General features: G+C 43.8%; 1 protein-coding gene across 4 annotated transcripts; it reads right to left on the bottom strand.

Annotated features, from left to right (window-relative positions):
• Positions 1–11,604: 11,604 nt before the first annotated feature.
• On the bottom strand, positions 11,605–27,190 carry MRPL1 (mitochondrial ribosomal protein L1). 4 transcript variants are annotated; one of them, XM_082315811.1, is made up of 9 exons: positions 27,092–27,190; positions 25,682–25,793; positions 24,320–24,563; positions 23,136–23,219; positions 21,536–21,607; positions 21,197–21,308; positions 19,669–19,769; positions 13,946–14,027; positions 11,605–12,040 (listed from the first exon to the last, which is right to left on the bottom strand). In XM_082315811.1, exons 3-9 carry the CDS (start codon positions 24,485–24,487, stop codon positions 11,862–11,864), a joined length of 798 nt encoding a protein of 265 aa, XP_082171937.1. In that variant the 5' UTR covers positions 24,488–24,563; positions 25,682–25,793; positions 27,092–27,190; the 3' UTR covers positions 11,605–11,861. The 4 variants fall into 4 exon arrangements, with proteins under 4 accessions (XP_082171937.1, XP_082171936.1, XP_082171934.1 ...); XM_082315810.1 differs by lacking the exon at positions 27,092–27,190 and adding an exon at positions 26,004–26,145 and having other exon boundaries at positions 24,320–24,613; XM_082315808.1 differs by lacking the exon at positions 27,092–27,190 and adding an exon at positions 26,004–26,115.
• Between the last annotated feature and the right edge of the window lie 429 nt (positions 27,191–27,619).

The following is a 27,619-nucleotide window of genomic DNA, read 5'->3' as shown; positions in this document are numbered from 1 at the left end:
CACACACTTACACCAGGTGCATGTCCAACAAAGCAGTGACTCAGTGCAGCTTTTCTGGTTGCTTGCTGTCCTCTTTCTGTTAACTTTCTGGTAACTATGGGTAAAACCAAGGCAACCGAAGGCAACGCTGTCAATATTTTCTTGCCACGCAACCACCTTGCCAAAATGTGTGCAAATGTCCTTTCAAATCAGCCCTGCAGAGCGGTCTGGCTCTGCGCTTGGGACCATCTGAAGACGTGCAGAAACACAGCCTCTGACACCCGAGTGTTTCAGGCAGTGCAGGAGAAAAGCTCCAAGAGACAGCATAATCTATTAAGATAAGTTATTTTTGATTGAAACCACTCCACATAACAGCTGAAACAAAAAATTATCACCTGCTCATGCATTGCTTTGCTGCTCATCTTTCTGCTACTATTCTCTATGCTTTTAAAATTTATTTCCCTCGTTCAACTGCAGCCTCCCCCTCCCTATTTCTCCTACCTCCCTTTCTGCTGTTCTGAGCTTGTTTCTTCCCCCTTCTTCCTTTCCTCCCCATCTCTGGAGTACCGACCTGCTCACCCTACCCATCTTGCTTCTGTCATTTCTCCAGCTTTCTTCCCACAGGCCCTGCTGCAGAGTTCACCATTGCTGACACCCTATACAGCCGTAAAGCAACCAGGTTTTGCTTTCTGTGAGCAGAGAGCAAACATACCGCCAGCATCCAGCTCCTTCGGTAAGAACGCTGTTTTCCATGCTCAAACTGCCTTAACAAATGAAATCGGGTTTAGGAATGTCAGACCTCCTATGCTTCCTTGCACCCCACGTGGTTTTTACTAGTCACATCTACATTCATACCCATTCAGCAGGGGGTCTGTGCTACCAGTCACCCCCTCAGTAATATTCTGTATTGCAGCTCTCACCTATGCCCACCAGCTCCTGCTGTCATGCATTTCCCTCCGTGCCGTGTCCTGCTACTACATGCTCCTACCCCTGAAACCCTTTACCAAACCAAGGGATTTAAGAAGGAAGTTCAGGAGACCTCAAAGTCAACCAAGGCACCTCCTTTAAGGCATATGTTAATAGCCAGCAGGCAGGAGAAGAAAGATCCCAGCTGAGCAGCAGAAGATAGGTGATCCCTGAGGGAATCCATTCCTACACAGAGCTGTTTCAGACCATAACACAAGTCCTGGTGCAACAGAGAAGAGCAAAGGTTGGAGTCAATTCCTTCCCGCCTCACCAATGCACCCACGCAGAGAAGCAAAACACTTCTTTGTCAGAATTCACACCATTCTGGCCTCACCACACCTGAAAAAGTAGATTTTTCTATCACATGGAGAGAGAGAACAGGTATTTTGCCACTATCTGTCAAGGCAGACCGTGTTACAGGTGTACGGCGTTACAAATCATGCGAGATGACCATAAAAGTAACTTACATCAATACTAACACTCTTCTAAAGAAGCTGTTAAAGTCAGAAGAACTCAAGATCCATAATTTATATAATTGTGGAAGTTTACTCATTCCATGATATGAATGAAGAGCTTTTCCCTCTGGAAAACAAAACATGCATTTAAAAGAAAACATTTCTCAAGTTTTGCACCAAGGCCTCCCACGCTGTTTCAGAAATTCAAAGTTTTGTAACGTCTTGTCTTTTACATCCTTTTTTTTTTAATGTCCTAATTCAATACAAAAGCAGCATTTCTGTTTTGAGTCTATTTACAAGTTAACAGCAAACAAAATTACAGAATAAGCTTCAGACTGTCTAGAGAAATATGAGATGGTTCTAAGACCGAAAGCTTGAAGGGTGCACCTTGAAAAACAGTGACCGAACTGTCAACTGTGGCCACGTATCTTGGACCTAGCGGCACAAAAAAAACTCACTGAGGTTGTAAGAATAAACCGTTTTTAGCCATCCTTTTTTCAAATCCCTAGGCAGAGGTCAATCTTCTGCATGTTGGTGTTAAGGATCTGTTTCTCAGTTTGGCATGGAAATCGCTGGTTTGAGTGATTCGAGCCAGGTATGACGTACGGTCATTGAAAGCGGGGCATGTGCTAGCACAGACTTACACCAAAGAGCTGAAAAAACTTGTTTCTGAAAAGGATCCGTCTGATTCCAGCTCTGCTGGCTGAGGTCTCTTCTCAGGATCTTGTGAATTTTTGGGGATTTAGCCCACACGGTCCATACTCGGAAATCTGTGGGTTAAGCCCTCCAAAGAAGATTGCGACCTTTGTGTAGGAACTTGTCAGATAAAAGTAGGCTCAGATGTAGTCCTATACTTGCATCAAGCCAGCTGCTTTCTGGGACAATTAAAAAAACCTGACAAATAGACAATTATGAAATAGACTTTTCTGTGAATTCCCCACTTGAAGAATCCCTGACATTTCAGTTCTTAGAGTTAACAATTCTTCCAAATTTTACCTGCTATAAATAGGCACTCCTTAAGGCTGCTAAATTAGAGAAATGAATTACGTAAATTATTTTTATATGTATTAATTACATTTAATCACTTTGGACTTCTAACTTCTGGTGAAACTGGTCATTGCTTGTCTGTGGGAAAACGTTACCAGGAGGACAGAATCTACCCTCTGCACAGCTCTTCCTTCTTCTATTTCACCTTTCCAGCCTGTCCGATGAGCAGAATTTTGCCATAGCTAAATTTTTGTTGGCATCTTGGTCTATTTCTGCTCTGTCTTCTTGAAGAATAAGCTGATCTGTTGCAGTCCAGAGAGTGGTATAACAAACTGACCTTACTCAATGAGTAACAGAATCAGTGCTGCGCTTGCACGGACCAGAGCTTTTCGCATCTCGGGGAGGAAACAAATGCGGATGGATTTCTCCGTAGAGAAAACTCGGGGTAAAGGAAGCAACAGCTACAGGCACAACCAATCCACCAACAACAAAATTACACTGTACCTTCTTCCCTTCCCTGGAGTTATGAAGTGCACACCAGGTGCAAGACTCCCAATCAATGTTAAATAGCAAACCCAATTCATCTTTGATAGCAATGCTTTGCTGAATTCCAAGCAGCCAACCCTGTCGAAGCTGAATGAAAATCCCTACCGGTGGATGTTTTGCTTGGCACAGAACGATAACGTGCCAGAGGCTGCAACTGTGCCATAAGTAATTCACAGTTCTCATATGAAAAGTAAACAAACGCCGTATAAAGTGGCACAAGCTTTTTGGGAGAGGACTTAACTCTCATTCCCTAACGCATCAAGACGCTGTCATTGACTAGAAGCTTGGCTTGACTTCAGTGTGTTCATGGTTGTTTACAGATGGTATTAGTATTCCCAGGAAGGATGAAGGATTAATTTCTTCAATTTAAAAAAAAAGAAAGGATTTTTTCTAATCTAAGTGCGAGATCAAGAACTGAATGGGTTTTATCTGGCCAAAGAGAAAACAACTTCCTTCTGTAATATCCTGATGCTGCGATAAGGCTAGGAGATGAAATTCTCTCTCATGCCGTGTGAAGCCTGATACACCCTAGCCGTCTTGGACTGCTAGGTATGGTATTTCAGTCAGTCTTTTGTCACAGGTAAGCAAAACGGCTTTATTTACCAACACGTGTATTGGAAGAGGACAGCTGTGTTTTTAACATGATGCCTTTAAGTTACTTTTCCAAGATGATTCATTTGACCTTCTGCCCACTTGCTCGATCTCCCTCAGAAACCTTAAAACGTACTTTTAAAACACCTCAGTGTCTGTAGCTCAATACACACACACTGGGATGCAATGCCTGTCCTTGATTTTACTTCCAAGTTCTCCAACTTGCTAGGTAGCCTTTACAACACCTTTTATTACAAAGGCTTTGGAAATGAAATGACAATTTGAAGGCCGCTCTGACACGCTTTAAGAAGAGTCTGTATTTCGGAGTCTGGAAGCTCTACATCTAGTAGACATTTCACCCCTTCTCATAACATCTAAGGTGACAAATCACTAGTGAAATAAAGGCAATTCAATTTTTTCCCAATGTCTCTGCACACAGATAAGGAATAAGACACCACTTCTGTACACTGCATATAGTAGTACAGATTTTGTCAACAAGCATTTTTAATAAACAATGAGATTAGGCCATTAATTATCCCTTTCAAGCCACTATCCACTGATCACGGATGCTCGTAAGGATTTTGAAAAAATATATTAAAACTAGTTTTCTTGAAATATGAACAACTCGAGCTTTCACTGCCATCGCATCTACTCACAATCCTCTTGGAAAGCCCTTGGGAAGCAGAAAAATGACCCTTCCCCAAACTGAGGGTCCAGCACAAAATTGCTTCGCTTCTCTTTACGCAGGGGTGCCTGCCTTGCAGCTCGGTATAGCCAACGCAGACGTGCACTTACACGTCCTCCGCAGCACACACAGACCTGCTCTTCAGTTTTGGGGAAGCGTATGATGGACCGCGCTCACGCGGCGCAGCTTTGCGGCAGAACTGCAGTCCAGGTCAAGGTCAGCAGGCAGCACACTGGTAGGAAATCCAGCAGGCACTTTCCAGAAACCTCAGAAATCGTAAATGTCTTTCTACTACATGGCATATGTGTAAACTTCGCTTTAACTAGGATGATGTTGTTCTCTCTCCCTGTCCCAGTCCCCAAAACCCACACCCCATCCCCAACAAGCCTTGGGAGCTGAAAGCCGGTATGCTTGGGAAAGCCCCGTTACAGGAACCGTGCTTAAAATGGTTCAAAGTCCCTGAAATAAAGCTTTATTTTTCAGAGGGCACCTCTAGCATAAGGTCACCGTTTTTTCCCAAAAGCTTTGAATAGTAACTAGCCTGGGTACAGGTCACTTCCAAATTAGTCTTCTCATAATCAATTTTACTGATGCTGGGATATGAAATTTACCTGACTTTGTGCAAGGGGCATCTTAAAGAATCAAATTTTGCCTTACTTCTCTTTTCTTTCTGCCCCAGTCACTTTTCCTGTAGTGACTCAGTCCGTGCTGCTGGCAATGTAATCGCAGGACTCCTCCTGCTGGCGAGATGAAGCTCTCAGGAAAAAAACAAAATATTTTTAACATCTATCCTTTTTACTGAAAACATTTACACTTACATTTTGTTTTTCGGCTTGGGTTGTTGGTTTTTTTTTTTTTTTTAAGCCTTCTTTCGGCTGAGAGCGCAGTCCCCCAAGTGTTTCTCCACTTGAACAGTACAAAGACCTTTACAACTCCAGTTGCAAATAAATACCATCAGCACAGGTTTCTCATACAAAGATGCCCACTAGAACACCACAGAGGTTCACGAAAAGACCTGCTACCCCACTGAAGATCGCACCAAGGCTTCCAAGTGCCACAGCCCCGGCCCACACCTGCCTAGCTCTGCCAGGGACCAAAGCAATCTGGCACTGCATAGTCACCGTGTGCAGTAATAGTTTATCTTAACCCAGCATTTCCCAGTACCTGGCAATTTGGGTAAACTGGGGTTTTCCCCTTGTTTTCCAAGTACTCTTGGAGCTAAAGAACTTAATGTTTAACTTGACAGGATTTGACCCTAAGGAATTCAATACTCTTCGATGACTTCCACATTTTTCACAGGCAGTTTTAGCAGAAAGCCTGATCTTTCTTCCCAAAACCTTCACAAATCAGCACTTGCCTTTGCTAAATAGTAGAATACTACCCACTGGGAGCAAAGGTAACCCTAAAACCAAGTAGCTTATATTGAAGGCCACTGATTAAAGACAGTACTAAACCTTAAAAGTCAATGAGCGTACCCAAATCAAGTCTCCCATGAAGTCCCATCCTTTCAGTAGGATGCCAATACAAATCCCTGATGGACCGATTCCCATGCTGCTTGTCCTCACGGCATAAAAAACTTATTTCCTTAAAACAGTGATAGGAATAAGGACACTGTTCTCCTCCCAAACCAGCTTTCCACCTAACTGCATAGCACTCCCCCCAGAATAAAACCTACTTGCACATGCACTGAACTCTAGCCCTGCAAGGTACAACCATCAAGAATTCACTCTTCATGTAGTTGGGGGATGAAGCCTCTAGCCACCTGCAAGCTGAGGTACTGACAGAAATGACTACTTGTAAAATAACCATCTTTATCCCTATTTTTAGTCAGTCTTAACAGCTTTTTTTTTTTTTTTTCTCCATCCTATTTAAGTCAATGCAAGTTCTACCATATAGACAGAATTTAGGCTACGGTATTAGCTTCACCCAAAGTTTGGAGGCTGACCATACCAACCGTACTGCAGAACATCAATGTAATAATTGATAACGCCTGTCTCAGCATTTAGAAACTTCTTACCCCTTGCAGGCACAATTAGCTTTTTAAACAGACCTCATCAGTGACATCGTCTGGATGGGCTTTGTGCTTAGCCCAGATCTTTCCAAGCCGTTTTGTACGCTTCAAAGGAAGTGCTCAACCCAACATCTTAGACGAGCCTAACTTTCAGAGCAGTGGCAGACACCCAGCAGAACTTGGCAGCTCTGGGAAAATTAAAATCGGTCTCTGTACCTGGCAAGGTAAATTCAGGAGGCCTACAAGGCTGATTTTACTCGACATATCCAAAACTATGCTCAGCTACAGCACAGCAGAAGAGCATCTATAGGACTAGTGCTAATTCTAACTGCCAGCACCCTGCCATACCCCCAGTGGGCAGAGAGAGGCCAGCCTTTCTTCCATCAGTTTTGAACGTGGCATTTGTAACATCCCTGTCCTGCTCTTCCAACTTCACCTCCCTGCCATAATTTACAGCAAAAGCCCCGTGAACTCCGTTTGACCCATACAGATTCCAAGTTTTTTGGAGTGCAACTAATTCCCGTACAAGTCTAGGTTTAGGCTGAGTGTCAGCCTAAACCCTTCGTTCCCCGCAACTGCATGCATGCCTCTACGGCAATTTCCTCCTTGTTTGGGCAAACGTTTCTGTACGCACTAACTGTGAATCCCATTTCATTGCCTGCTTCTCCTTAGTTAAACTAACAGCAGTTTCAGACAGGATGATTTTAAATGCAATCGTACATCATCTGCATTACTGAATGTATTGCAGCACTCCCTTTTTTCCACAAGGAACATCAGTGAACTTGTTCGATACTCATAAATAGTGGGGATTCCAAGCCCCGTACATCAACTCCTGCTTTCTCACCATCAGTAAGAGCACGCTTTTAGAGGCAAAGAGGCTGCGACCTCAAATGCCGTAACCTGATACATCCGAGAAGTATTTTTGGTTGAAATGAAGCTGCTAACCAAGTTCAGCATAGCTTAGATCGTGCTGCTAAAAATGAGATGGGAGAGAAGGGAGGGTAAATGCACTGAAAAACACGAAGCCCTTGGGGAGAGAACTAGGGCACACCCATCTTCCCGTGACCATGGCCTTGTCCTTCCAGCCACCCGCCCAGGCATCTCCCCCTTCCTGCCGACTGCCAAGCGTGCACAGCAAGGTACGGTTTGGTAACGGGAGACAACATTTAGTAACTTGTCAGGAACCAAGAGTACGTGCTCTCATACCCAACTACGTGCAAAGAGTCTGCCTAGAGTACCTTTCACTCTGGAGTAACTTACGTGAGATAAGTTTCCGCTTACGGCAGGTAACATCAGCCCGAAGCAGCTAGCACGGACTGGGTGATGCTTGGTAACAGCTCCTTTCGGACTTCACCACGTATTTGGGTAACCAGGTCCTGAGTCGCTGCCTTTTTGCTTTTGACAGAAGATCTGTGCTCTGTTTACCTACCAAAGGAGTATAAAGCACTCATTAACAGAAACTGGTAAAAATGGTACCTCTTATTTTACAGGACGTACAAGAACTTAACATTCAGGACCAATAACCTATTTATATACTGCTCTAACTAATGAAAACCCACTAAAGCATTACAACCCCACGCTTTGCAATGAGTACACTAGTATTAATTTCTAGAGGCCAGCAATGCCATTTTATTTATGCTTAGTGTAACCATTAAACTGGTTTCTAAGCCACAACAACTCCCATTCTGCATTTTTTTGGGACTAAGCTTATTAAAGGGGAATAATCTCATGTTGTCTTCCTCCCTTTCATCTCTCCTCCATGCCAATCAAGCATTTCAGGATAAAAATCACAATATATTCAACAGCCTGTATAACACTATTGCAGTATTACACAGACCAGGGGCATTATTACTTCATCCATTAGTAGCACAGTAACATGAACTCAGCACTACAGGATTACACCTGAACAAATGCAGCTGAAATTTTAAGTTCATAAGCTTTTTTTTTTTCCTCCCCTGACTTCTAGAGGCTCAGATTTACAGTATTCCCATAGCGTTCAAATTTTCCAAGTATAGATTTCTGCAGGAATGTTTATTATTCCACACTTCTATTCTTTGAAAGTACACTCAGCAGTCGGAGAGCTTATGATTTAAGTTCACCTATATATTTATGCTTAAGCATCATTTTTTTTTTTTTAAAAGCCACCCATCTTCAAAAGGGCAGGTCTACCTTTTTCCATAATGGAGAGTAAAGTCTTTGAAATAAGCCAAGAAAAAAAAAAAAATAGAGAAGAGACCAAAAAAGCCTCGCTTTTCTACACCAACAGGTAACTTAGCTTCACATTGTTCCTTGTGGGTTGCAGACAGCACGTAACTATTACGATATCTCATAATATTCCTTAATATGTAATTCCTTAGTAATAAAGACACTCTCTGGTTACACACAGGCACCAAATGTTGTTTGCGGGGTGAAACAGTGTTCCTGTAAAACTAGTGTTCTTGCTAAAATTCCGAGTGTTAAATCAACCGCTCGTGATCCATTTGAGACGCACTTAAGTTAAGAGCCAGGTCCTCAAAACGAAGCACACCCCCATGGCTTGATCTTTTCCCTTCATGCAAGCCTGCACCCTCAGCACAAACTCCAAGCAGAAAAAGGTCACAGCCTAAGTGAGGTACTTACAGAGGATGCTGTACTTGAGCTAATGAAGCCAGACATATTGCAGATAAGGAGCTTGTGCAACATGATTAATGTTTTTGCATTCAAAAAAACATCTAGGTAAAACTTGTGGTAAGTAATCAAGCCTTTTGCTGCGGACTGATTAAGCTGCTATCCCATCTACGTTGCATAGACTAGACTTGCCAGTACACAACCATCAGTAACCAGTATAATCCGTTACTTAAGGCACAGGGTGGAGGGGAAAAACACCCTACAAACTTGTAACATTGAAGAAAACTGTTTCCTCTTGATGACCTACCCTCACCTATCTTCTGAAACCTGCCTGGTCCTCCAGAACAGAAATTAATAGACATCAGTACTCGGGAGCTAAGAAAGCTTTACTCTACAGCTTTACCTTCTGCAGAACAGAGAAAGGAGGAGGGAAAAAAGAAAGAAAAAAAGACATGACTCATTCTGTAGCTACTTACAAATGCCTACCACTACCAGCCTCCTCATCACCAGTTCCTGGTGTAGGAGGATTTGGACAAATGGGTTGTCTAGGGGCAGTTAACATCACTGAACACATCTGACAGTATTTTTGCCAGTCACATCAACTCTTCACTTGGAAAAGCAAAAGATTTGATTTTCTTCTTTCTACTAGGCATATGAGCACAGCCCATAGCAAAAAATGTGTTTAGATGGCTATTCAAGCGCAGTGGCATTGCTTTTTTCCACGTACTACCTAGGAAGTCTCCTGAAGTCAGCGCGAAGCCTTCCTTAACCCCCAAGAGGATTTTCTGATCCAACTCGGAGCAAAGCACCCCACGTAATCTAAGATACAGCAGCGTGGCCTAACAGTAACCTGTCGGGCACCCTGACTGACAGCAGCCAAACGCTTCGGATGGGAGGAATGAGAATTTCTGTGCAGATATGGGTAACCTCTTTGAAAAATGAGCCCTGCCTCTGATAATGGGAACGATTTCAAGCCGTAACTACAAACAACCCTACCAGATTTGGATAAGCTCATCCCTTTTGTAAATAGCCAGTCCTTTTGGGAACCATCTTACATTTTAGGGTGCAGTTTTACTAACATATCTTTAGCAACAAAGTCCAAAAAAAAAAAAAAAAACCAACCCCACTGAGAAACTCTTTTCCTAACACCTCTACAGAAGGGAACAAGAATGCCGCCTGCTGGAAACAACGGGGAAAAACATGGGAAAAAAAATTGCAGCAAAGCCAAAACCACCGATTTTTAAACAGCCAGTTAAAAGATGCATGGATATTTATGCTGGTCTCCAGTTTATATTTAAGAACGATGCTGGAGGAAAACAAGGCAAGCAAAATAAGAAGTCACGGCAATTGCCACAGAGTGAATTAAATCAGGCAGAACGGCAGGGGTACATCGCAAGCACGTTCAAGGCTGGTTGTTGCGAAAAAGGGTTGGTGTTTCGGTTTTCATCTGTTAGAGCCGCACCAACCAGCCCCAAAGAACAAAAAGCTAATTGTGCCAAAAACAGAACCATCGCCAAGTTGAGCCTTATGATGTGTTTAAGAGCTCAAACCCTGGCAAGAAGTTTGACTTATACACTGGGAATCTAGCACTTAGGTCAAACTGTGCTATTGCTGAGAGAGACCTCCACTGCAATTAGAGAGGCTTCATTTTCAAGATTTTCCACCAAATCTAAGTGGTATGCATAGCTAGTAAGAGTCAGAGGAGCAAAGTTAAGCAAGTAGATAACCACAAGTGACCCCCGCAGCCTTTTTTCCCCCCCCATACGCTGGCAGAGGGGATGGGGAGCCTCCATCCATCCACTAGAAAACCAGTGTCTTCCAGCTAGGTCTACAGAGCCTAGTGCAGCTCTAAGATCACTAACCTAGCACGGGACCACAGCCCTACGGCTCCTAGCTACTCACTGCTCCCCTTATGTACCTGCTCTTCATCTCCAGACAATAACACATGAAACCCACATAAAGGCATCAGTCAGCATTTTTAGGCAAAAAATCAAAAATCTCATCGGGAAGCATAGCACAGTCGTCTTCCTCTGCGAGTCACCTGTATCGAAAAAGCGATCATCTGCTTATCGTGAAGCCGCCCTCGCTCCCCCAAACCCATCCACTTATCCCAAGCCCATCAAGAACAACCTCCATGATAGAAAACAGACAAAAAAGCAACACTTCAACTTTGTAGCTTCACTCAGGTTTCATCCCAAAACATTTTAAGCATAATTCTTCCCAGGACACTGCAAACAAACCACCAACTGACTGGATCCTAAGGGGCATCGTCTCAGTTATGCACGGATGAAATACCATTATTTGAAAGACGAGGTGTATGATCACTCCTCCCACAGAATACATCCCATTTTTCCTTAAAAAAACTCACCTATTACAATTTGTCACGAAGACTAACCTGCATTCAGAGGCTCCAAGTAGCAGAGCAGTAATCCTCTGTATGCCCCTGCAGTATCTACGTACGCAGATTAAATGAAAACAAAGCGAGCTATCGCAAGCATCATGCAGACGTTTCTCCCACCAACTCAAAAGGAACACCATGTCCGACTCTGCAGGGAAATGGAATGGTAAATAAAAAGTCTTTTCCTTCATTGGCGAGACACACAGCAGCTTTCCGCAAGTGACTGCGTTCGCTGCTCTGTGGGGGACTGAGTCAAGACAGCAAAAGCAATGAACATTCTGCAATTTCACAGTAAAACGCCCAGCGTTATGGATGTAAGATGTGCCGGCCTTTCGGCTGCAATTGTGGAAATCAGATGGCAATACTCCAGAAGTTACAGAAATACTTTTATTAAAATAAGAACTATTACGTGCAAAGCAAGACACCACACAAACTAGGGAGCTTCCAGCGAGCAACAGAAGGAATTTAAAAGGTCTTCGGTTCGACCACAGACTCCTGTTTGTGACAATGTTTCTTGTTCCACAGAATTTACAAGTGAGATTCACAAGTGAGATTTACGTTTTCTTTTCATAAAGTATGATTTGAATTACACCATTTGCTTTCCAAGCTTGATCATCAGATTTATAAGCAAAGACATCAGGTAGTAACAGATTCTTGGACGTGTTTTTCTTCATTATCTTCTGCATTTTTTGCTTCATTATCTTCTGCATTTTTTTCTTCTTCTACTGCCTCCACCTGAGGTAGAAGTCCATCAAGGTTCAAGAGCAAACCTTCACTGGTTGAAGATCTAATAACCAACTTCTGCACAAAAGGACCTAGAAGACAAAGAACACCACCAATTCGGTCACTCTACCACTTCTCGTGTCTCGGGGCTGATGTATCTTAGTACTAATCCCCACTGCGTCAAGCTCAGGACCAGAATCAGAACTATTCTTGTAGGCACATCCCTTCAGTACAGAGAGTTTAACATCCGCCCTGGTAGATCAGGTTCACAACGCAATTCACGCTCCGGTGCCATGAAAGGTACTGAGGTGATGGCTACCTTATTCCTTCAATACCTCACCAGCAGTTGACAGCACTGGTGCCCCTGGGCCTTCAAACATACAAGCCAAGCTTCACACACACACACACACACACGCTCTCTTCCAAAAAAATGAAATACAGGTGAACTCACTTGGGGACGTAGTCCTGAACAGCAGGATATGGGTGAGAAGTTCGCTGATCACCCAAATATTCATACGTGACTAAGAGCACAAAAGAAACCATTCCTCATTCAGGATCCTACCGTGAAATGCTGAGGGAACCTCTTGACAAGCACTACTAAAAAACCAGCCAGATTTCCTTACCAAAAATTAAATTGATCTACATTATACTCTGAGAACATTTGCCTGGTGGTGTTTTTAGCCTTGCATTAGATCAAGTCACTTGCAGAGGAATGCCGTTTCAGCGATAACTACATAGCGGCACGAAGACATGCTATTACACATGGAAAGTCTGAAAGGAACTCAAGAACAGGTATCTGTAACTAGTTTGTCTAAGTGATTGATAGTTAGCAAGCATATCTAGACTCCATTGTTGGAAAGAGATGTTCATCATCAAGTCGGCTTCTTATAAACGGCAAATATTTTTCATCAAGCCAGAAAGAGACCCACCACAAAAAAATCAAGCTTGATACCGCAAAAATCAGTAGAAATGCTGCCAAGACGAGTAGAGCTTACCCTTACTTAACTAGCTTGGTGTAGTTCACATATAAACTCTTTAAGGACAAAAATACCACCACTTTCTGCTTCTATTTACTTTTATTTCAAGTCAACCAACCCCTTAAACTTTTTATTTGGGCTGAAATGCTTTTAAAGGCATGTGTACTTGGCTGTTCGTGGTCTCCTCTCTGTATAGGAGTTACTATTAACAGCATCACTGGAAGAAACGCAAGATGGTTCTTTTTGTAGACATTAAGCCAATATTAATACAAAAAGTTGTTTTCTTAGCTTAAACAACGCTGTTTTTACATAAAATTATGTTCATAAATCACCATTTCCACTGCAGCTAGGCAGATGACATTTGTTTAAAGTTTACTTCATTATAACAATAACTCAGAATTCACACCTTTACTCCTTTGTAACCAAATCCTTTTGCTAAGGTATTAAAAAAAAAAAAAAGAAGATTAACAGCTCTTCCCATGGAGCAGCAGAAGTTTTAAAAATATCTTGGTAACAGAAACAAACAAAAAAAATGGTGGTATACCTTCAAACAGGGTAGCTAACCAGACTAGATGTTAACCGAAGCATAGGTTTTAACTAAGGCAATTGCAGGGGGAATCCGGGTTCAGATTCTTCGCGTTGAGCCCCAACAGGGTCACGTCAGTGGGGTGAAACCAAGGCACGCAGACGGCGAAGACCTCCACGTCTCACAAGGATTTCCTTGTATGGCTTTAATCTCTAAGCATCAAGCCTGCAAACTTAGCTTTGTCACTCCTTTCCTCACACAGACGCTTACGTAGTGCTGCGGTGCCATTAGAGTTCACGTTGATAAGAGCAGATGCTATTCAAGCCCTTACAGGCTGTCAAGTTCTTAGGTCTTGGTTTACCGAGCTGCCTAAGAGCTCCCTCCTCCTGTCCCAAGGCAGCAAGGTCATTTAATGACAACCCGGTGAAGAGCACTCATATCTTAATTTGCTTTGCTGTCACTTTAACTACCACATTAGAAGAACGGCTACTTACCGTAAGTTGCTGGCTTGAATGTGCAGATATCATGGATAACTGTTTTGAGATTGGCAACTATCTGCTCAGTAGGCATATCCAGCTGAAAAAGGACAATGCAAAATTAGCCACGCTGATACTTAAACCCTGGATTGATAAACCTGACAGCACTGCGTACGTATTTATTCTACATTTGGATAGATTTCTATTTCTCTGTGTTCCCTGTTAAGGAGTTACAAACCCCATTAACAGCCTTATGCAAATGGCTCAGAGAAAAAACTATTTTACACACGGTTATCTGCTCATCATTGTTCTCCATATTTCTACTCACGACATTAAATTCCCACAGCTCTGTAACAACATGTACCCTTAAAGAGGTAAAAAGTCTTGAAAAAACAATATACATCCACAAGTGCTTCCACAAAAAAGATATTAAAGTATTTGAGGAAAGAAGCTTCAAGAAGTAGCTGTCAGAGACCACAAAACAGATCAACTCAAAAAACACAAGCATCTAAAATTGAAAGCATTAAGAACTTCAACAGAACCAAATGAATCATTGAAAAATTAAAGTTTCTTCCCCTTTTCTTTCCTATTTTAACATATTACATGGAATCCCTACTTTTTACATAAACTACACGGAAGCATCGAGCTCTACATATACACCAGTTCTCCATCTACCCCTTTTACACACTCTGGTTCCCATCCACATAGCAATATTTGCACAAGTTCCACCAGAACAGATCACATTTAAAACCTGATTCATGAAGTCTCAATGCTTTTAATCTTCTAGGGGATCTTTAGAAGACTGCAACTGCACACACAGAGGAGCCACTCAGCTATTTGCTGGCTAAATATGCAAATTCAGAACAAAAAGATGCCCTGCTATTAAAGCACTAGCTTTCACCACAGAACTGCCTTTCTAAACCGTATTTAGAGAATCTGGTCTGAGAACCAGCAAATAAAAGACGACTTAAATAAAATGAAGTAAAATCCAGTACTATCATTTATACATCAAACAAGAAAGGTTGAGCAACAGGAAATTAATGGAATCGAAATAAAGCCAAGAGGGAAAGGTTTCTTGATGGGAATTTCTATCTATTTCTTCAGTTTATAGCTGACAACTCTTAAGTTCAAGTCATGCATTGACTAACGTATACACACATGTACACGTCAACTGCAATCTGCAACTGACTTATCTATCATAGAAATCCAAAAAGTGGCTTCTGCTACGTACTACGCAAAAATCAAAAGCCACGCTAACGCAAACTAACCAGGAATGGCACTTCCATTGCTTATTACCTTCTGTAAGCACACCTATCATTCGCCAGGACTGGTCCTCCAAAAACAACAACAAAAAAAAACCAACCCAGAAAAGCAAACCACTGACTTGATTGCAGTCTGGACATATTACTGTTGCATCTAATGAAATCAACATAGCATCTTACCCAAAATTAGACAGGGCTATTCATCTATTAAAAAATACAACGAAAAGCTTCACGCAGCTTCAAATTAAGTGAAAGAGGAGAAGGGAAATAACCCCTCCTTTTATTTGTGAGGGGCAGTCATCCTCTATTTTTGCTATTCCAAGGAACTTTACCATCTCAGCTACTAACGTTTTAGTCTCTGTAATATTTTAAAATATATTTGATTAAATACCCTAAAAGTAGTATGAAATAATATTTAAAGGTTAAGTGAAACTATTTTTAACAGGTATGGTATCCCCTAAGTCAACAGGAAAACTCCACAGCAGACAAAAGTGCATGACTTCAACTGCATTACTCATAAACATGGTTTCCATAGAAGAAATACGAAATACCAATTAAATTCCAAGTCAGTCAACCCAGCTTCCCTCATTCCTGTGTCCGGTAAGTATCCAGAATAACCAGATTTTCTGTTAATTTCAACACAAAACACTTGAATCCACCGAACTCCAAGAACTTGTCTTCAAATGCCTCTACGCAAAATGTGACCTACACCTATTTTAAAAATCAGGTTTAGAGCTACTCCTAACAAGTTTTATTTTCCTTTGCTGCAGCATAACACAACGACTCCGCTTGGCTGTTATTCTGGACATGAAGCATCTTCCGTTACGCAGCCAGGGCCGAAACTCGCATCTCCGCTTTCAGAACAAAAAACGATCCTCCGAACCAACAGCTAAGCGTCGACAAACATGGCAGAACAACATTTCTGCACCATTTGCAAAGATATCGGGAGGAGTGACAGTATCAATAAGAGAAGAGCACTCATGTATTTTGTGTTGCCTTGCTTTCATAGGTTTCTGCTCAGTTATGCATCTTCCTGAGAAGGTCAGAATAAGGGAAAACGCAAGAGTTGTGTGTAAAAGCCTATAATAACATGGACCGTGCAGACAGCATTTTCTCATCCTGGCCCTTAAGGTAGATGCATTTCTGAGCCCCACACAGTCTGCAGGAAAGAAAAAAAAAAGAATGGAGGCATAGAAATACCCTCATTGAGGCTGTTGTAAAGCGTTATTTCCTATTCCTAGTTTAACTTGCTACAACTTTTTCCATATCCTTGGTGCCGTTTTGTTCCAAGCTCGAGCCTTTTGCCAGTACGAGACTATTACGAAGACATTTTTCAGGTACAGTGCAGCACGCACCCTCAGGACCTACGCAACCCCTTCAGCTCCGAGGTGCTTAACTTCAGGCTGAATCTCTCTCTCTCTCATTCTAGGCTTGTCCGTAGCTGGAATCATTCAGAAATAGCATTGCAGACAGGCCAGCCTTTCCAGGTGATATCTCAAATAGAGAGCAGCTCAAACAGGTAACAACTGTTACAACCTATGCTTTTCGCATTATTCCTTTTATCCCCCAACAAACATATTTCAACTCTCAAGCATTCGAAACGGCAGGACTTAACAGCTCTTTCTCAACTGTGGGATTTCCCCCTCCTCTTTAGGGAGTTCAAAGCTTAGGATCCATCAGTCGTCTTTTTCTTTCTTTCTTTTTCAAGGGACACTGACACTTCAGGCCTTCAATCCCATTAACAGCCAAGGGAGGGAGATGCTACTTCCAGTGCAAACTGGCATTTCTGTTTCCTGCCTTCACTCTCAGTTCCATGCACCCGTACGTTCTGTGTACACAGTCGGAGAGATCTCTGGTTCAGTAGACATCTCTCCACGCTTCTAACCCTGTGAATAAAACAGCGCTCCTGTAAAGGTGTCCCCTCCCAGAGAATACATCCTTCCGAACAAACCTTGAAGTCCCACCTCCTGAAACCAGTTTACTCTTTTCCAGAGAAGAACCACTTCGCAGGCAGCTCTCTGCACAGACAGGAAGATACACTAGAAATTCCTTCCTGGTGTCACATTTGGACTATGATTTTTGTAAAGACAACTCCAACTTGGGAGAAAGAAAGTTTTGTAACAATCAACAGCACCCTGTCTGGACTCAAGACTTCTGTCAAAACCCTCAAAAACACGACTTGAAGCTGCCCTCTGCAGACAGCTTGATTTTGAAGGAGATATCCCGAGTGTCCTCATTGGTCTCACTTCTGCTTTATGCTCCGTGTCTTCAAATAATATTTTACATTCTCAGTTACACAACTTCAGACCTACTAATTAAACTTAACTGCTGCCAAATTCTGGGCTTTCCCAAGACATCTCAATTACGACTACGAAAACACCACTGAGGCTGCCGACTGACGTGGGAGCGCAGCATTACATCAGGCCGCTGGCCGTAACTGAACTAGCAGGCAACAGGAGACAGCAGCACTACAGGGAAAACATCTCTGCGAAACGCCAGCTTGGCAGACTCCCAGAAACATCTACGCTACTGTTTGGAACACAGCAACAGACCTTCATGCTTCTGTGGAATTCATAAATTATTATTTTCTGATGGATGAGATTTAAATGTAAAAAGCTCTTGATTTAGTGGTGAGCAGCTATGCATAACCACTCAAGGCTCTCACAGCCTCCCAGAGCCTGGCCTGCACTCGCTTTCCTTCCAGCGCTGCTGGGCAAACAGTAGGAAAACGAGGTCAGGTAAAGAAGAGTAGCTAGAGAGGGTGGAGACATTTCACACAAGCCTTAACCACCGAGTCATCCCTCCGCACACAACTCGACACACAACAGTGCGACAGAGCGCGTCACGCCGAGTACGCAGTGTTGGAGTCACCTCTGCCACGGAGCTGACATCAACCCAGCACAGCCGAACTCTAAATAAACCCTCATCATGCTGTTTCTGACCCACGATTAAGAGTCCTTTCACAAGAAAGTGCTGTTTACTCGTACAGGGTGGCACCTCCGGCTGCGCCAAATCTTATCAAGTGCCAGGAAACTGCAGGGCTGAGCTGCCTGGGCACAGAACCTAAGGTCACCTGTGACACCGACATCTTACATCAATAACAGGACGTGGTTTTAACTTCAGAGAACACCAGCCACAGCTGCAGGACGCTACGCTAAGCAGAACCAACCGCGGTTGCACTGAATACTGTCAAGACATTAGAGTTCTTCATTCACTTTTATCAAAAAACTGATTTTTCTTCTTTACTACACAAGAAGAAACTTGACAATAAGTTCAATTTGCAGGTATTTTTTAGACTGATCTACAGTGTAAAATGATTAAAGTTTAAGCAGTCCAAAGCAAAAATTAAAGACGACAGTCACAATACTTGAAACCAAGAGTTAGCTATGGATTCGAGGCATTTCACGCAGTCCATTTCACTTACAAACAGCTCAAGACAATTCTTGCCTGTATCAAAGTGCCATATATAACACACTTGAGCAGAAGAGTCCCAAGAACCTCAGTTTTGAGTATCGTATAGATGAGCAAGCCCTTGAAATTCACACGCACAACTCGGAGCAGCTAGCCAGAATTCATAAACCTGCCGATCTCTAACACCACCAGGCAAAGCTTCAGGGGTTGGGGATCTGGTACGCTTCCTTTCTGTGCCAGTATCAGTTAAAGGGAAATTAAAAAATCCGGCAGGATAACAAACAGAAAAAACAGAATGAAAACAAAAAACACAATTTGGAGCCAGGAAAATAAACTAAAGAAAAACATTAAGGAAAACACATAAAGGGCCTAAAAAGAAAAAAAAGAGAGAGAAAAGATACTCTTATATAATCCAATTTCTTATATGACAGCAAAGCAAAAATTAATTTTTTATTTCAGGTGTAATGCAAACAGTTTTTGCTTTTTGCTTCAGTCCAGGACTAAAGTTATCAAAACCAAATGAGCCTTTAGTTATTAGATTAAAGCAAACACTTTTTGATCCATCTGTGCTCACCAGCCATGGGCTTACAACCCATAGTTTATTCACTTAAAAAAAAAAACACCCCATAAGCTTGATTTCACTCACAGAAGAGTTCTGGGGAAGGCAGGAGGAAAGGGAAGCCTATGTTAAGATGTCAACTCAGGAGGAGATTCCTAGGAATAGTACCTTTTTCATCCCATTTAGTTTATTATTACTATTCCTTGCCAATGTAGTGGCAAATACCAATCCCATTCCCGGCATCCATAACTTCGTAGCACCAGGTATGCCTTGCTCTCAGTTTTAGCAGAGCCATCTTCTATGACCACACATTAACAACATACGGGGCTCACATCAGCCAAAGATGTCACACAATGAAGAGTACGAGTTCCATTTACTTCACACATCAATTAAACAACATGGTTAAAAATCTTGGGAACACACAGATTCAAGCCATGTTTTTCCCCCCTCTAATATTAACTTCAGTTCTGGTCAGTAGAGAAAACTTAGGAACTCTAGATACAACTTACCCTTGCTATTCTCGTCTTGATTACACGCTCGTCTTCTACCACGTACTCAAGACCTTCTCGGAAGAGTTGCAGCATTTTGGGAATATCATGGCCCAGGGAATCTAATTAAAAAAAAACAAGAAGGCAAAAAAGTTGAGTAACACTTAGTAGTGTGGCTAAGTGCAATATTAGTGAAGAGAGAATTCAATCTTTCAATTAAGGCGGTTAAACTCCAATCAAAAAAGCAGTTTCACAGACAAGACAGTGGTGTCCTCACACATACTATACAAATCATTTCGATCTTCCCTTCTTTCTCACGAATCAGCAGACGTGAATAGCTAATACAGTAGGAAATGTAACAAAGGCTTCACTTCAAATACAGAACCTGTTTATGTATATGTAAAACAAAGCTTTATTACCTAATGCAACTAAAGCAGCTTGAAAGATCACAACCTCCTGAGTTCGGTTCAGAACAAGCCCCAAGTCCTCCTTGAAAAGGAAGTTTACAACTAGGTAATAGCACAGTCACACACACTGGCCCAATCCAGCCATTCCCACAACTCCAGACAGCTGTTTCTTATCTCGGCTGCAAGGGCTCATTTGACAGATTGACACCATCACTCAATTGTTTAAAATACAAACTTTACTTCTCCCACACATCTTTTGATGGCTCCAAGAGAAATCGGCCCCGGATAAGCTACAAGCCAAGAACATTCATAATGGCATAATATATCTTTCACTTGTTCCAAAAATTATGTGGAGTATTTGCTGTTGCCATGTTTTAGCCAGGTTAACAGGTTTGTCTCAAATGTTTAGGAGCCTAAAAACACTGCCTGCAGCTTGTAAAACCTGAAGACAACTGGGGCAGGGAATGAAATGATACAAGTCAAGACTCAGTGCTTCACACAGCTGCACAGGCTCTATGTTTGAAAACCAGCCCCCTTTCTTTCCCTATTTGAAACAGACCCCTGACACAGCTAAAATAAAGTCAGTCAGGAAGGGAGGACAAAAGTATTGAGAGCCTGATGTTTATTGCTGTGAAAACCTGACCTGCAGAGGAGATCTTGAGCATTATGAAAAAGCAGAGACCACACCAGCAAGGGAGCAGGCGGTACTAAGGAAAAGCATAACTAACTCCGTCGTTGAGTAGTAACTAACAGTCAGAAGGAGCAGTAGCAGTCGCTAGGCTGGGATCCAAAGAGCTGCACAACAGTTAGACAACGCAACTATCTCACCTATTATGTTTTTTTCAACTTGCTTCCATTTTCCTGGGTAACTTCACAATGCTCTTATGGTTCAAGAGGGCTAACCAGCGCAGGGGCAACTAGTAGGCAGACTTATCTTAATTCTAACCCCACATTTGCCTGTTGTAGGAGAAAATCGGAGTTCTAGCTTCCTAAAACTACTCTCATCTAAGACAAAACAAGTGGTTCAGTCACATACAGTCTAATACTCAATGTAATTATACATGCTCATCAAAAAAGTTTCAGTGTCGCTTCTAGAGTTAAATCTTGTTCAGTACTTGAGATTTATAAGAATTGCTTCTTACTTCTTTTTGTGCTTGGATATTTTCGTCTTAGTTTGTTCCTTAATGGTATTAGCTTAGGCATGATTGCAGGAACAGCTACATAGAAGTCCACTTGGATTTCATCTTCCAAAATCTGCAATAAAAAAATTAAATATATTTAGGAATACAATAAATGAACTCAGTACGCAAGCTGACCTACAAGCATGTCTGACCGCAGAAACCCATCTCTCACTCTTTATATTGCCTGCTAACTTCAAGCTAGAGTTTACTGGACATGAGGTTTCTTGCTCCCTCCACCTCAGTCACTGTTTAACTTAGGATATTTAGGTGAGTCTTAAAAAAAAAAAATAATATAAATACCCATTTGATTAATTCAAGTCCTCCCACAACAGCAGCTCCATTCTGTCGAGCTATTTCAGCTTCTTGCTCATTCTGTTGAGAGAAAAAAAAATTAGTAACATCTGTACTACCAATTAGTCTATATAGACAGCCCTGGATAGGTGATTTACCCTGGACAATTGGGTATAAAACCAGGCTATTTACAGGTTAAAAACGAAAGAAGGGTTTAAGGCAATCCAAGACCAAAAATATCAAATGCTGGCGATTTAATATAGGAGCAGCAACTCCACTTCACTCCAGGTCCCAATAAGAAGCAGTCAAATCTTTAGTCGACTTCTGGAGAAGGAGAAAAGCCCATCCCCTTTGCTGAGCGGCTCTGTCCCCTGGGAACTACAACGAACCATCCACTGGATGGAGCCAACGTCTTACTCCAAGCTTAAAGAAAAGCACAGAACGTGCTCTAAAAACCACTGTAAAATAAGGCTATTCAACTTCTCAAAGTGCTATTAAACTCTAGCTTCAAAGAGCATTTAGAAGTTAAGCTCATCTGTCTGCTGCAAAGTTTCTGAAATATGGAAAGGTAAAAGGCATCAGTTTGGGAAAAACTTCAGCTCAAGCTTTTGATACAAGCAGATATTCCTGACCCCAAGCCAGAATCAACTTTTCCTCACAAGAAGAAACTCAATAGCCCCACACCTCCATCCAAAAGCACTAGCACTTCAGCAGCTCAACCCTTCTCCACATACACACCTTCACAAGGCAGGGGATCCCTTATCCCACATGAATTTCAGTGAAGAGAGAAGATTGGGAGATACAGCACCGAAGAACCTGGCATGCTCGGGTCTTTCTGTCAGCCCTCCGTTCTGTAGGAGGATTCTCACCTTGTAGCTCAGGTAGGGAATTTTACAAAAATTAAGCGGAAGGTGTAGTCGGCTAAATCTGTGACAGTTCTCTAGGATCATCTCACACAGACATACGTACGTCTGTTCCGTTAGAATGATTAACCGGCAAAGGAGAGCAGCAGAGGCTGATATTAGTCCCATACAGATGCTACAACTGCTCTACACATCATTTCACATTACTCAGCTCCTAGGAGAGCAAAGGCTTTGGGGCAGGGGGCTGTTGATTTGTTAGGGTTTCTGAGGAGACAGCACTTGCTTCCTCTCCTCCCCCAAAGCTCTCCTGTTACAGCACAAGTTACCGTGAGTAGCACCCCCTTCTAATCTGCACTGCCTGCTAAGGCTTAAGACAGCAGGGCTGGACATGGCTGCTGCACTCAACCATCTGCCCGTGTTACAAACAGGTAACAAAGGTTTTACTCCCTAAATCATCTTTCATCATCTCCTCCTTCGCCGCATCCATGCAGATGTTTACTCCCTAAGTGCATTGCTAGAACTATCTACATATACCTAAACCTATCCAGACGAAGGAAATCCTATAAGATGCTTGTTAGTACATTAAGGCGCTGCTGAAGACGAATCCTAGACAGACTTAAGAGTTCTGTAAAGCATTCGCAGAGTCTTCCCAATAAAAGGTATAGCACTTGGATGGGAACTAGTTGTGTTGGAAGAGCACGCTCGATACATAAAACATATAAAGCAAATAATTCAGGCCTACCCACCTCTGTGAAAACCAAGACCTTATTCACTTCATCTGAAAAGCGATATGGAAGAAGAACAGTGCTTGCAAATGGATCCACTTTTTTCTAAAAAGTAAAGAAAGAAAGATATTAAAACCAACAAACAAAAGAAATCACGACTTAAGGGCCAGTTACCCAATCGCATGGAGTTGGTCCCCTAAATAGCAACCTTGCCCACAATTTCCTTGCACAGAGGTCATAACAAACAAGCACGATGCTTAAGTTGTGACTGCTTTTTTAACGTCCGGTACATACCGAAATCTAAACTTACAAGACACGAATTAATTACGCTGCAGTTTGCCCAAGAGAAAGGGGCTGGGACCAGCGACTCCAGTGTAGGATTGCTACCAGGCCGAGGTGCAGTCAATAACAAACGCTGAGGTGCTGTAGTTGCAGCTTCTCTAAATCACGTTTCTGACGCAAAGGTCGCTGCAAACCATCAGCGAGTAACGCGTCTCTCGCCAAGCCTTAAGAATACCACGTAGCCTCCAAAAGCAGGAGCGCGAGCTTTGCGTTTCTTGAAGCATGGACTTATTTTCTAGCTGTAAGGGAGCCCTGGTACACCAAAGGGGTAATTAGTTACACACGCCAAGAAACCAACTCTAAAGTGGCCTAACCGTTCTCTACTTAGGAGGGAAGCAGAAGGAATTTTAGGGAAAAAGTAAACTGGGCTAGACATCTTTAAATCAAAAACGTCACAGGCAAACAAGCAATAGCATACTTTCAAGAAACAAATTAAAAATAAAATCAAAACAAGGTGAAGGACAGAGGCAGGAAGAAGCTTGCCTTTATACTGCTCCCTGTAAGCCTCATCCCAGAACAAAACACACGTGATTTTGGTAACACATCTTTCAGTGGAAAGCCCAAACAGATGTAAAGCTCAGTTTGATCAGTTCTGTCCAGACGTGAATTTTAGTCACCTAATAGCCTGCTTTCTAAATCCTCAATGGTGCTACCTTCACCTCAGGAGTAGGAGGGACGTTTAATAATTATACATGTATAAAGGCACAAAGCCACCTGCAAAAGCACACGTTATTCTGACAGGCAGAGAAGCTGCAAGAGGCAGCCGAGAATGCCAACAGCAGCATCTACTCTGCACGTAAAACACAGCCTTCCCACGTTAAAAAGGAAAAAAGGATCAAAATTTGCATAGGCTTCCAACCAACCTTCTTCTGTAGTGCCATATCGAGGAAGACGTTAATGTAGACAAACTGTTTGGGGTGAGTGAAGTCCAGTTCCTGAAATTTCTTCAGCATACCCACAGCCTCTTCCACACCGTAGGATGGCCGCTCATAATACCACGTCAAGTACACATCGTCCACGGGCTTGCTCATCAGCGGCCGCCTCCTAGGTACTGGTTTCTTTTTCGTTTCTTCCTTCTTGGTCTTTTGTGAACCTTTTTTTGCGGTTCTAAGACAACCAAAAAATATTGTTAGATCATCAAGTGAAGAGTTCGGCACCTATTCCAAGAGAAAAAAGTAGATACTGTTGTGTGTCACTTGTTAAGCAACAATTAGTTAACCAGGAAGGTTCTACACAAAGGTGAACTAAATCCATCCCGGTTACTTGTCTCACATGGCCAAGACAGAAATCAAACATTCGCTAATCAAAACCTCTGACGGCAGTTAAGCTCCTCAAACAACACAACCGCATTTGTGCGGCATGCAACCAAGTCAACAACCTCCTACTGCATCAAAGCAAACCCGTTTTAAGAGAACACACCAAGTTGTCCAGGTCTTGCCTTCACATGGGCCCAGAGCGGGCTCGACCCGCTTCTGAATCGAGCAAATCCCACACACCTTCCTGGTAATCGGAAGAAGCCACATCCGCAAGGTTTTTCTTCTTCTTATAGCAGATCACAGCAGCCCCATCTTCCAAAAAAGGTTTCTCCTCCCTTTCCTGTATCATTTTGCGTGCAGTTAACACACCCTAGCCCCAATCCTTATTCTCCTACCTATTTTCAAAGGCTCTCAAATCAAGGAAAAATATATTAAAGTAATAGCTAGATACTCCGTTCCTCTGTTAACTACGGTGAAAAAGTCCACAACGCTTCAGAACACTTGGTGTAGGGCACGCTTCACTGTTTCTTACACAGAGCTCATTTTTCTTCTCCCACTTACGCCGTAACACGGGACTTAAAGAGACAACAAATTCAACAATAAAAGGCAACCTGAAGCAAGAAGAGGAACTGTTTGAAACAGATTCCATAACCTCACCAGCTTTCACGCTCCTTAAGCTGTAATCCAGCCACACCCTCCAAAACCACACATCAAAAATATGAAGTAAATCCTTCCCCGTAACTGTTACATTCGTTATTGTAAAAGTAACAGAAAACGCTCCCTGCAAGCCCAGCTGAGCCCTTCTCTCTCCAGGCTGTTTCTCTAGGAGCCAGCAGCTCGCAGGATGCCACCAAAGCCAGCTCGGCTGTCAGAGCAACGCTGCAGACACCGAAAACGCCACACGCTCCCCCCCCCGCAGGACACCCGGCAGCCGAGAGAGCTGCTTCAGATGGAAAGAGAGGCACTCACTTCGCTGCCGCAGCGTAGGGCCGGGCGGGCGGCGCGGCGCTCACCAAGGCGGGGGCGGCGGCGAGGCGCTGGTCGAGCCCGGGGAAGACCCAGCCGCGACGCGGGGCCACGACTGCGAGGGAAAAACAAACATCGCCTCAGACAGGCGCCCCGGCCTCCCTCACCTCCCCGGGGGCCGCCCGCCAGGCCCCGCCGCCCCTCAGGGCCGCCCCCTGCCCCGCGACCAAGGGAAAAGCCGCCGGCTGGAGATAGAGAAGAGCCGGTAGACCCATCCCCGCGCTTTCCCGGCGGTGAAAACCGGGAGACGGCGAAGCCCCTTCACCTCTCCACAGGCAGCGGCCAACGGGCGACGCCATCTTGCAGAGCCGCCGCGGCGCAACGCGAAAACCTGCCCCCGCAGCGGAGAAGAAAGGTTCCGGCGCGCACGGGCCCGGGTGCTTCCGGCGATGGCCGGAAACGCCTCACGGTGTCCCAGTACCGCCGTCCCCCCACCCGCCGCTGCCGGGGCCCGCCGTTCCGCGGATGCGCCGGTCCCCCTTCCCGCCTTGCGTCCGGTGCCCGGTGAGGGAAGCATGACCGCGGCCTGCTTAAAAGCCTCCAGCTCGGTTCTTCACCGGCCTGAAAGGGCGGCCTCGGTACAAAAACGGAGTTGACCCCGCAGCCCTGCGAACAAAACCGTTCCCCCTGCAGAAGGCGTTCAGTGGGCTGGGCCTGCGCGACCCAACATGGCGGCTGCCCTCTCCCGCGGGCAGCCAGGGCCGCTTCCCTCCGAAACCGGCAGGTTTCTGCCTGAAAGAAACATCTGCGGCCCTTCACGTTGGCCGCTTCACTCTTAACGGTTTTGTCCGTCACTCCCAAGTAACTCAAGAAAGCGATTTTCTGCCTGCCGTCACTCTTGTGCCCTTTCTAACGGGTTTGGGAAAGATCTGTTGGTTTGGTCGGAAATATTTGTAAAATAGCTGACCAGCCACGACACCACGGGTTTTCTCGCGGTGCAAGACAATTCAAACTTTCTGCAGAGGCGGCAGCGTTTCTCTCCGTAGGGACCACGGGCGCTGCGAGGGCCCGGCGGCTGCTGGATGTTTACATCTCCCCTGGCGTTCCCCGATCCGGGAATTGTTATTTTTAAATCAGACATATGTGCTTAAGGTAAAACAAGTCGTAACAAAAATGATATGTGTTTGTTCACTGTAACTATACGCTCGGCGTCCCAGGAAAGGATCGAGATGGGGGGGCGTGAAGGTGACAGGAGGAAATATAACCTACTCCTCAGTTAAAAAGTCTCAGTGAGGAGTGAGAAAGTCTGAATTTAAAACACAGGTTCTTCCTGGATGGGCATTAGGCACGTATGTCTCCTATAGTGGTGGCAGACGTAACGCAAGGCTCACCACGGGACTGTTTAAGGTGTACCTGCATCCTTTACGGTCTTCCTCCACGAATCCTCAATCCCCTCGTGAGCCTCTGACTTGTTCAGACACAAGGTTGCTGCTCTGGATCGTGGATTTTGGCCCTGCGAGGGAAATACAGGCTCACGGTTAACGTGCACCCATTCCCGATGATGCTCTGAAGCCCATTTCCCACCAAGACCCCTTGGTCCATCGCAAAGCCTCCTGCACTTCCCGCTCTTGGAGCATAAACGAGCTTTTTTGGTCCAACACGAGTCCAGGCAGTTGCAGAAGAAAGCGAGTTCAAATAAAGAAAGACCTACATCCCTCTCCACCCCTGGCTGCTGCTTTTATTTTATTTTTCAACCATCTTTCCCTCACGGTGGTCCCACGTTCCTCCTCATCCAACGTGGAAACGGCCAACGAAAGGATTTTGGTGTCTCTGAGAGAAGATGGGCTTTACCGCTGGGGTGCCATTTACCTGCGCTTCCTTGCTTCAGCATCCCCCGCCTCGCAGGGGTCCGTACGATGGCAATTTGGGCGCCCAAAAAGA

This window comes from Platalea leucorodia, assembly GCF_965183815.1.
Source record: "Platalea leucorodia genome assembly, chromosome: 6".
Classification (NCBI taxonomy): Eukaryota; Metazoa; Chordata; class Aves; order Pelecaniformes; family Threskiornithidae; genus Platalea; species Platalea leucorodia.
The sequence above is the reverse complement of the archived record's forward strand: the minus strand, read 5'-3'. Positions and strand labels throughout refer to the sequence as shown.

Bases quoted from the DNA above. Each gene is read 5' to 3' on its own strand.
- MRPL1 (XM_082315808.1), bottom strand. From the start codon at position 26,037: ATGGCGTCGCCCGTTGGCCGCTGCCTGTGGAGAG. The intron at 24,564-25,681 runs GTGAGTGCCTCT...TGGTTGTCTTAG, and splicing joins CCCTACGCTGCGGCAGCGAA to AACCGCAAAAAAAGGTTCAC. The intron at 19,770-21,196 runs GTAAGAAGCAAT...TTTTTTAATTAG, and splicing joins ATATCCAAGCACAAAAAGAA to ATTCCCTGGGCCATGATATT.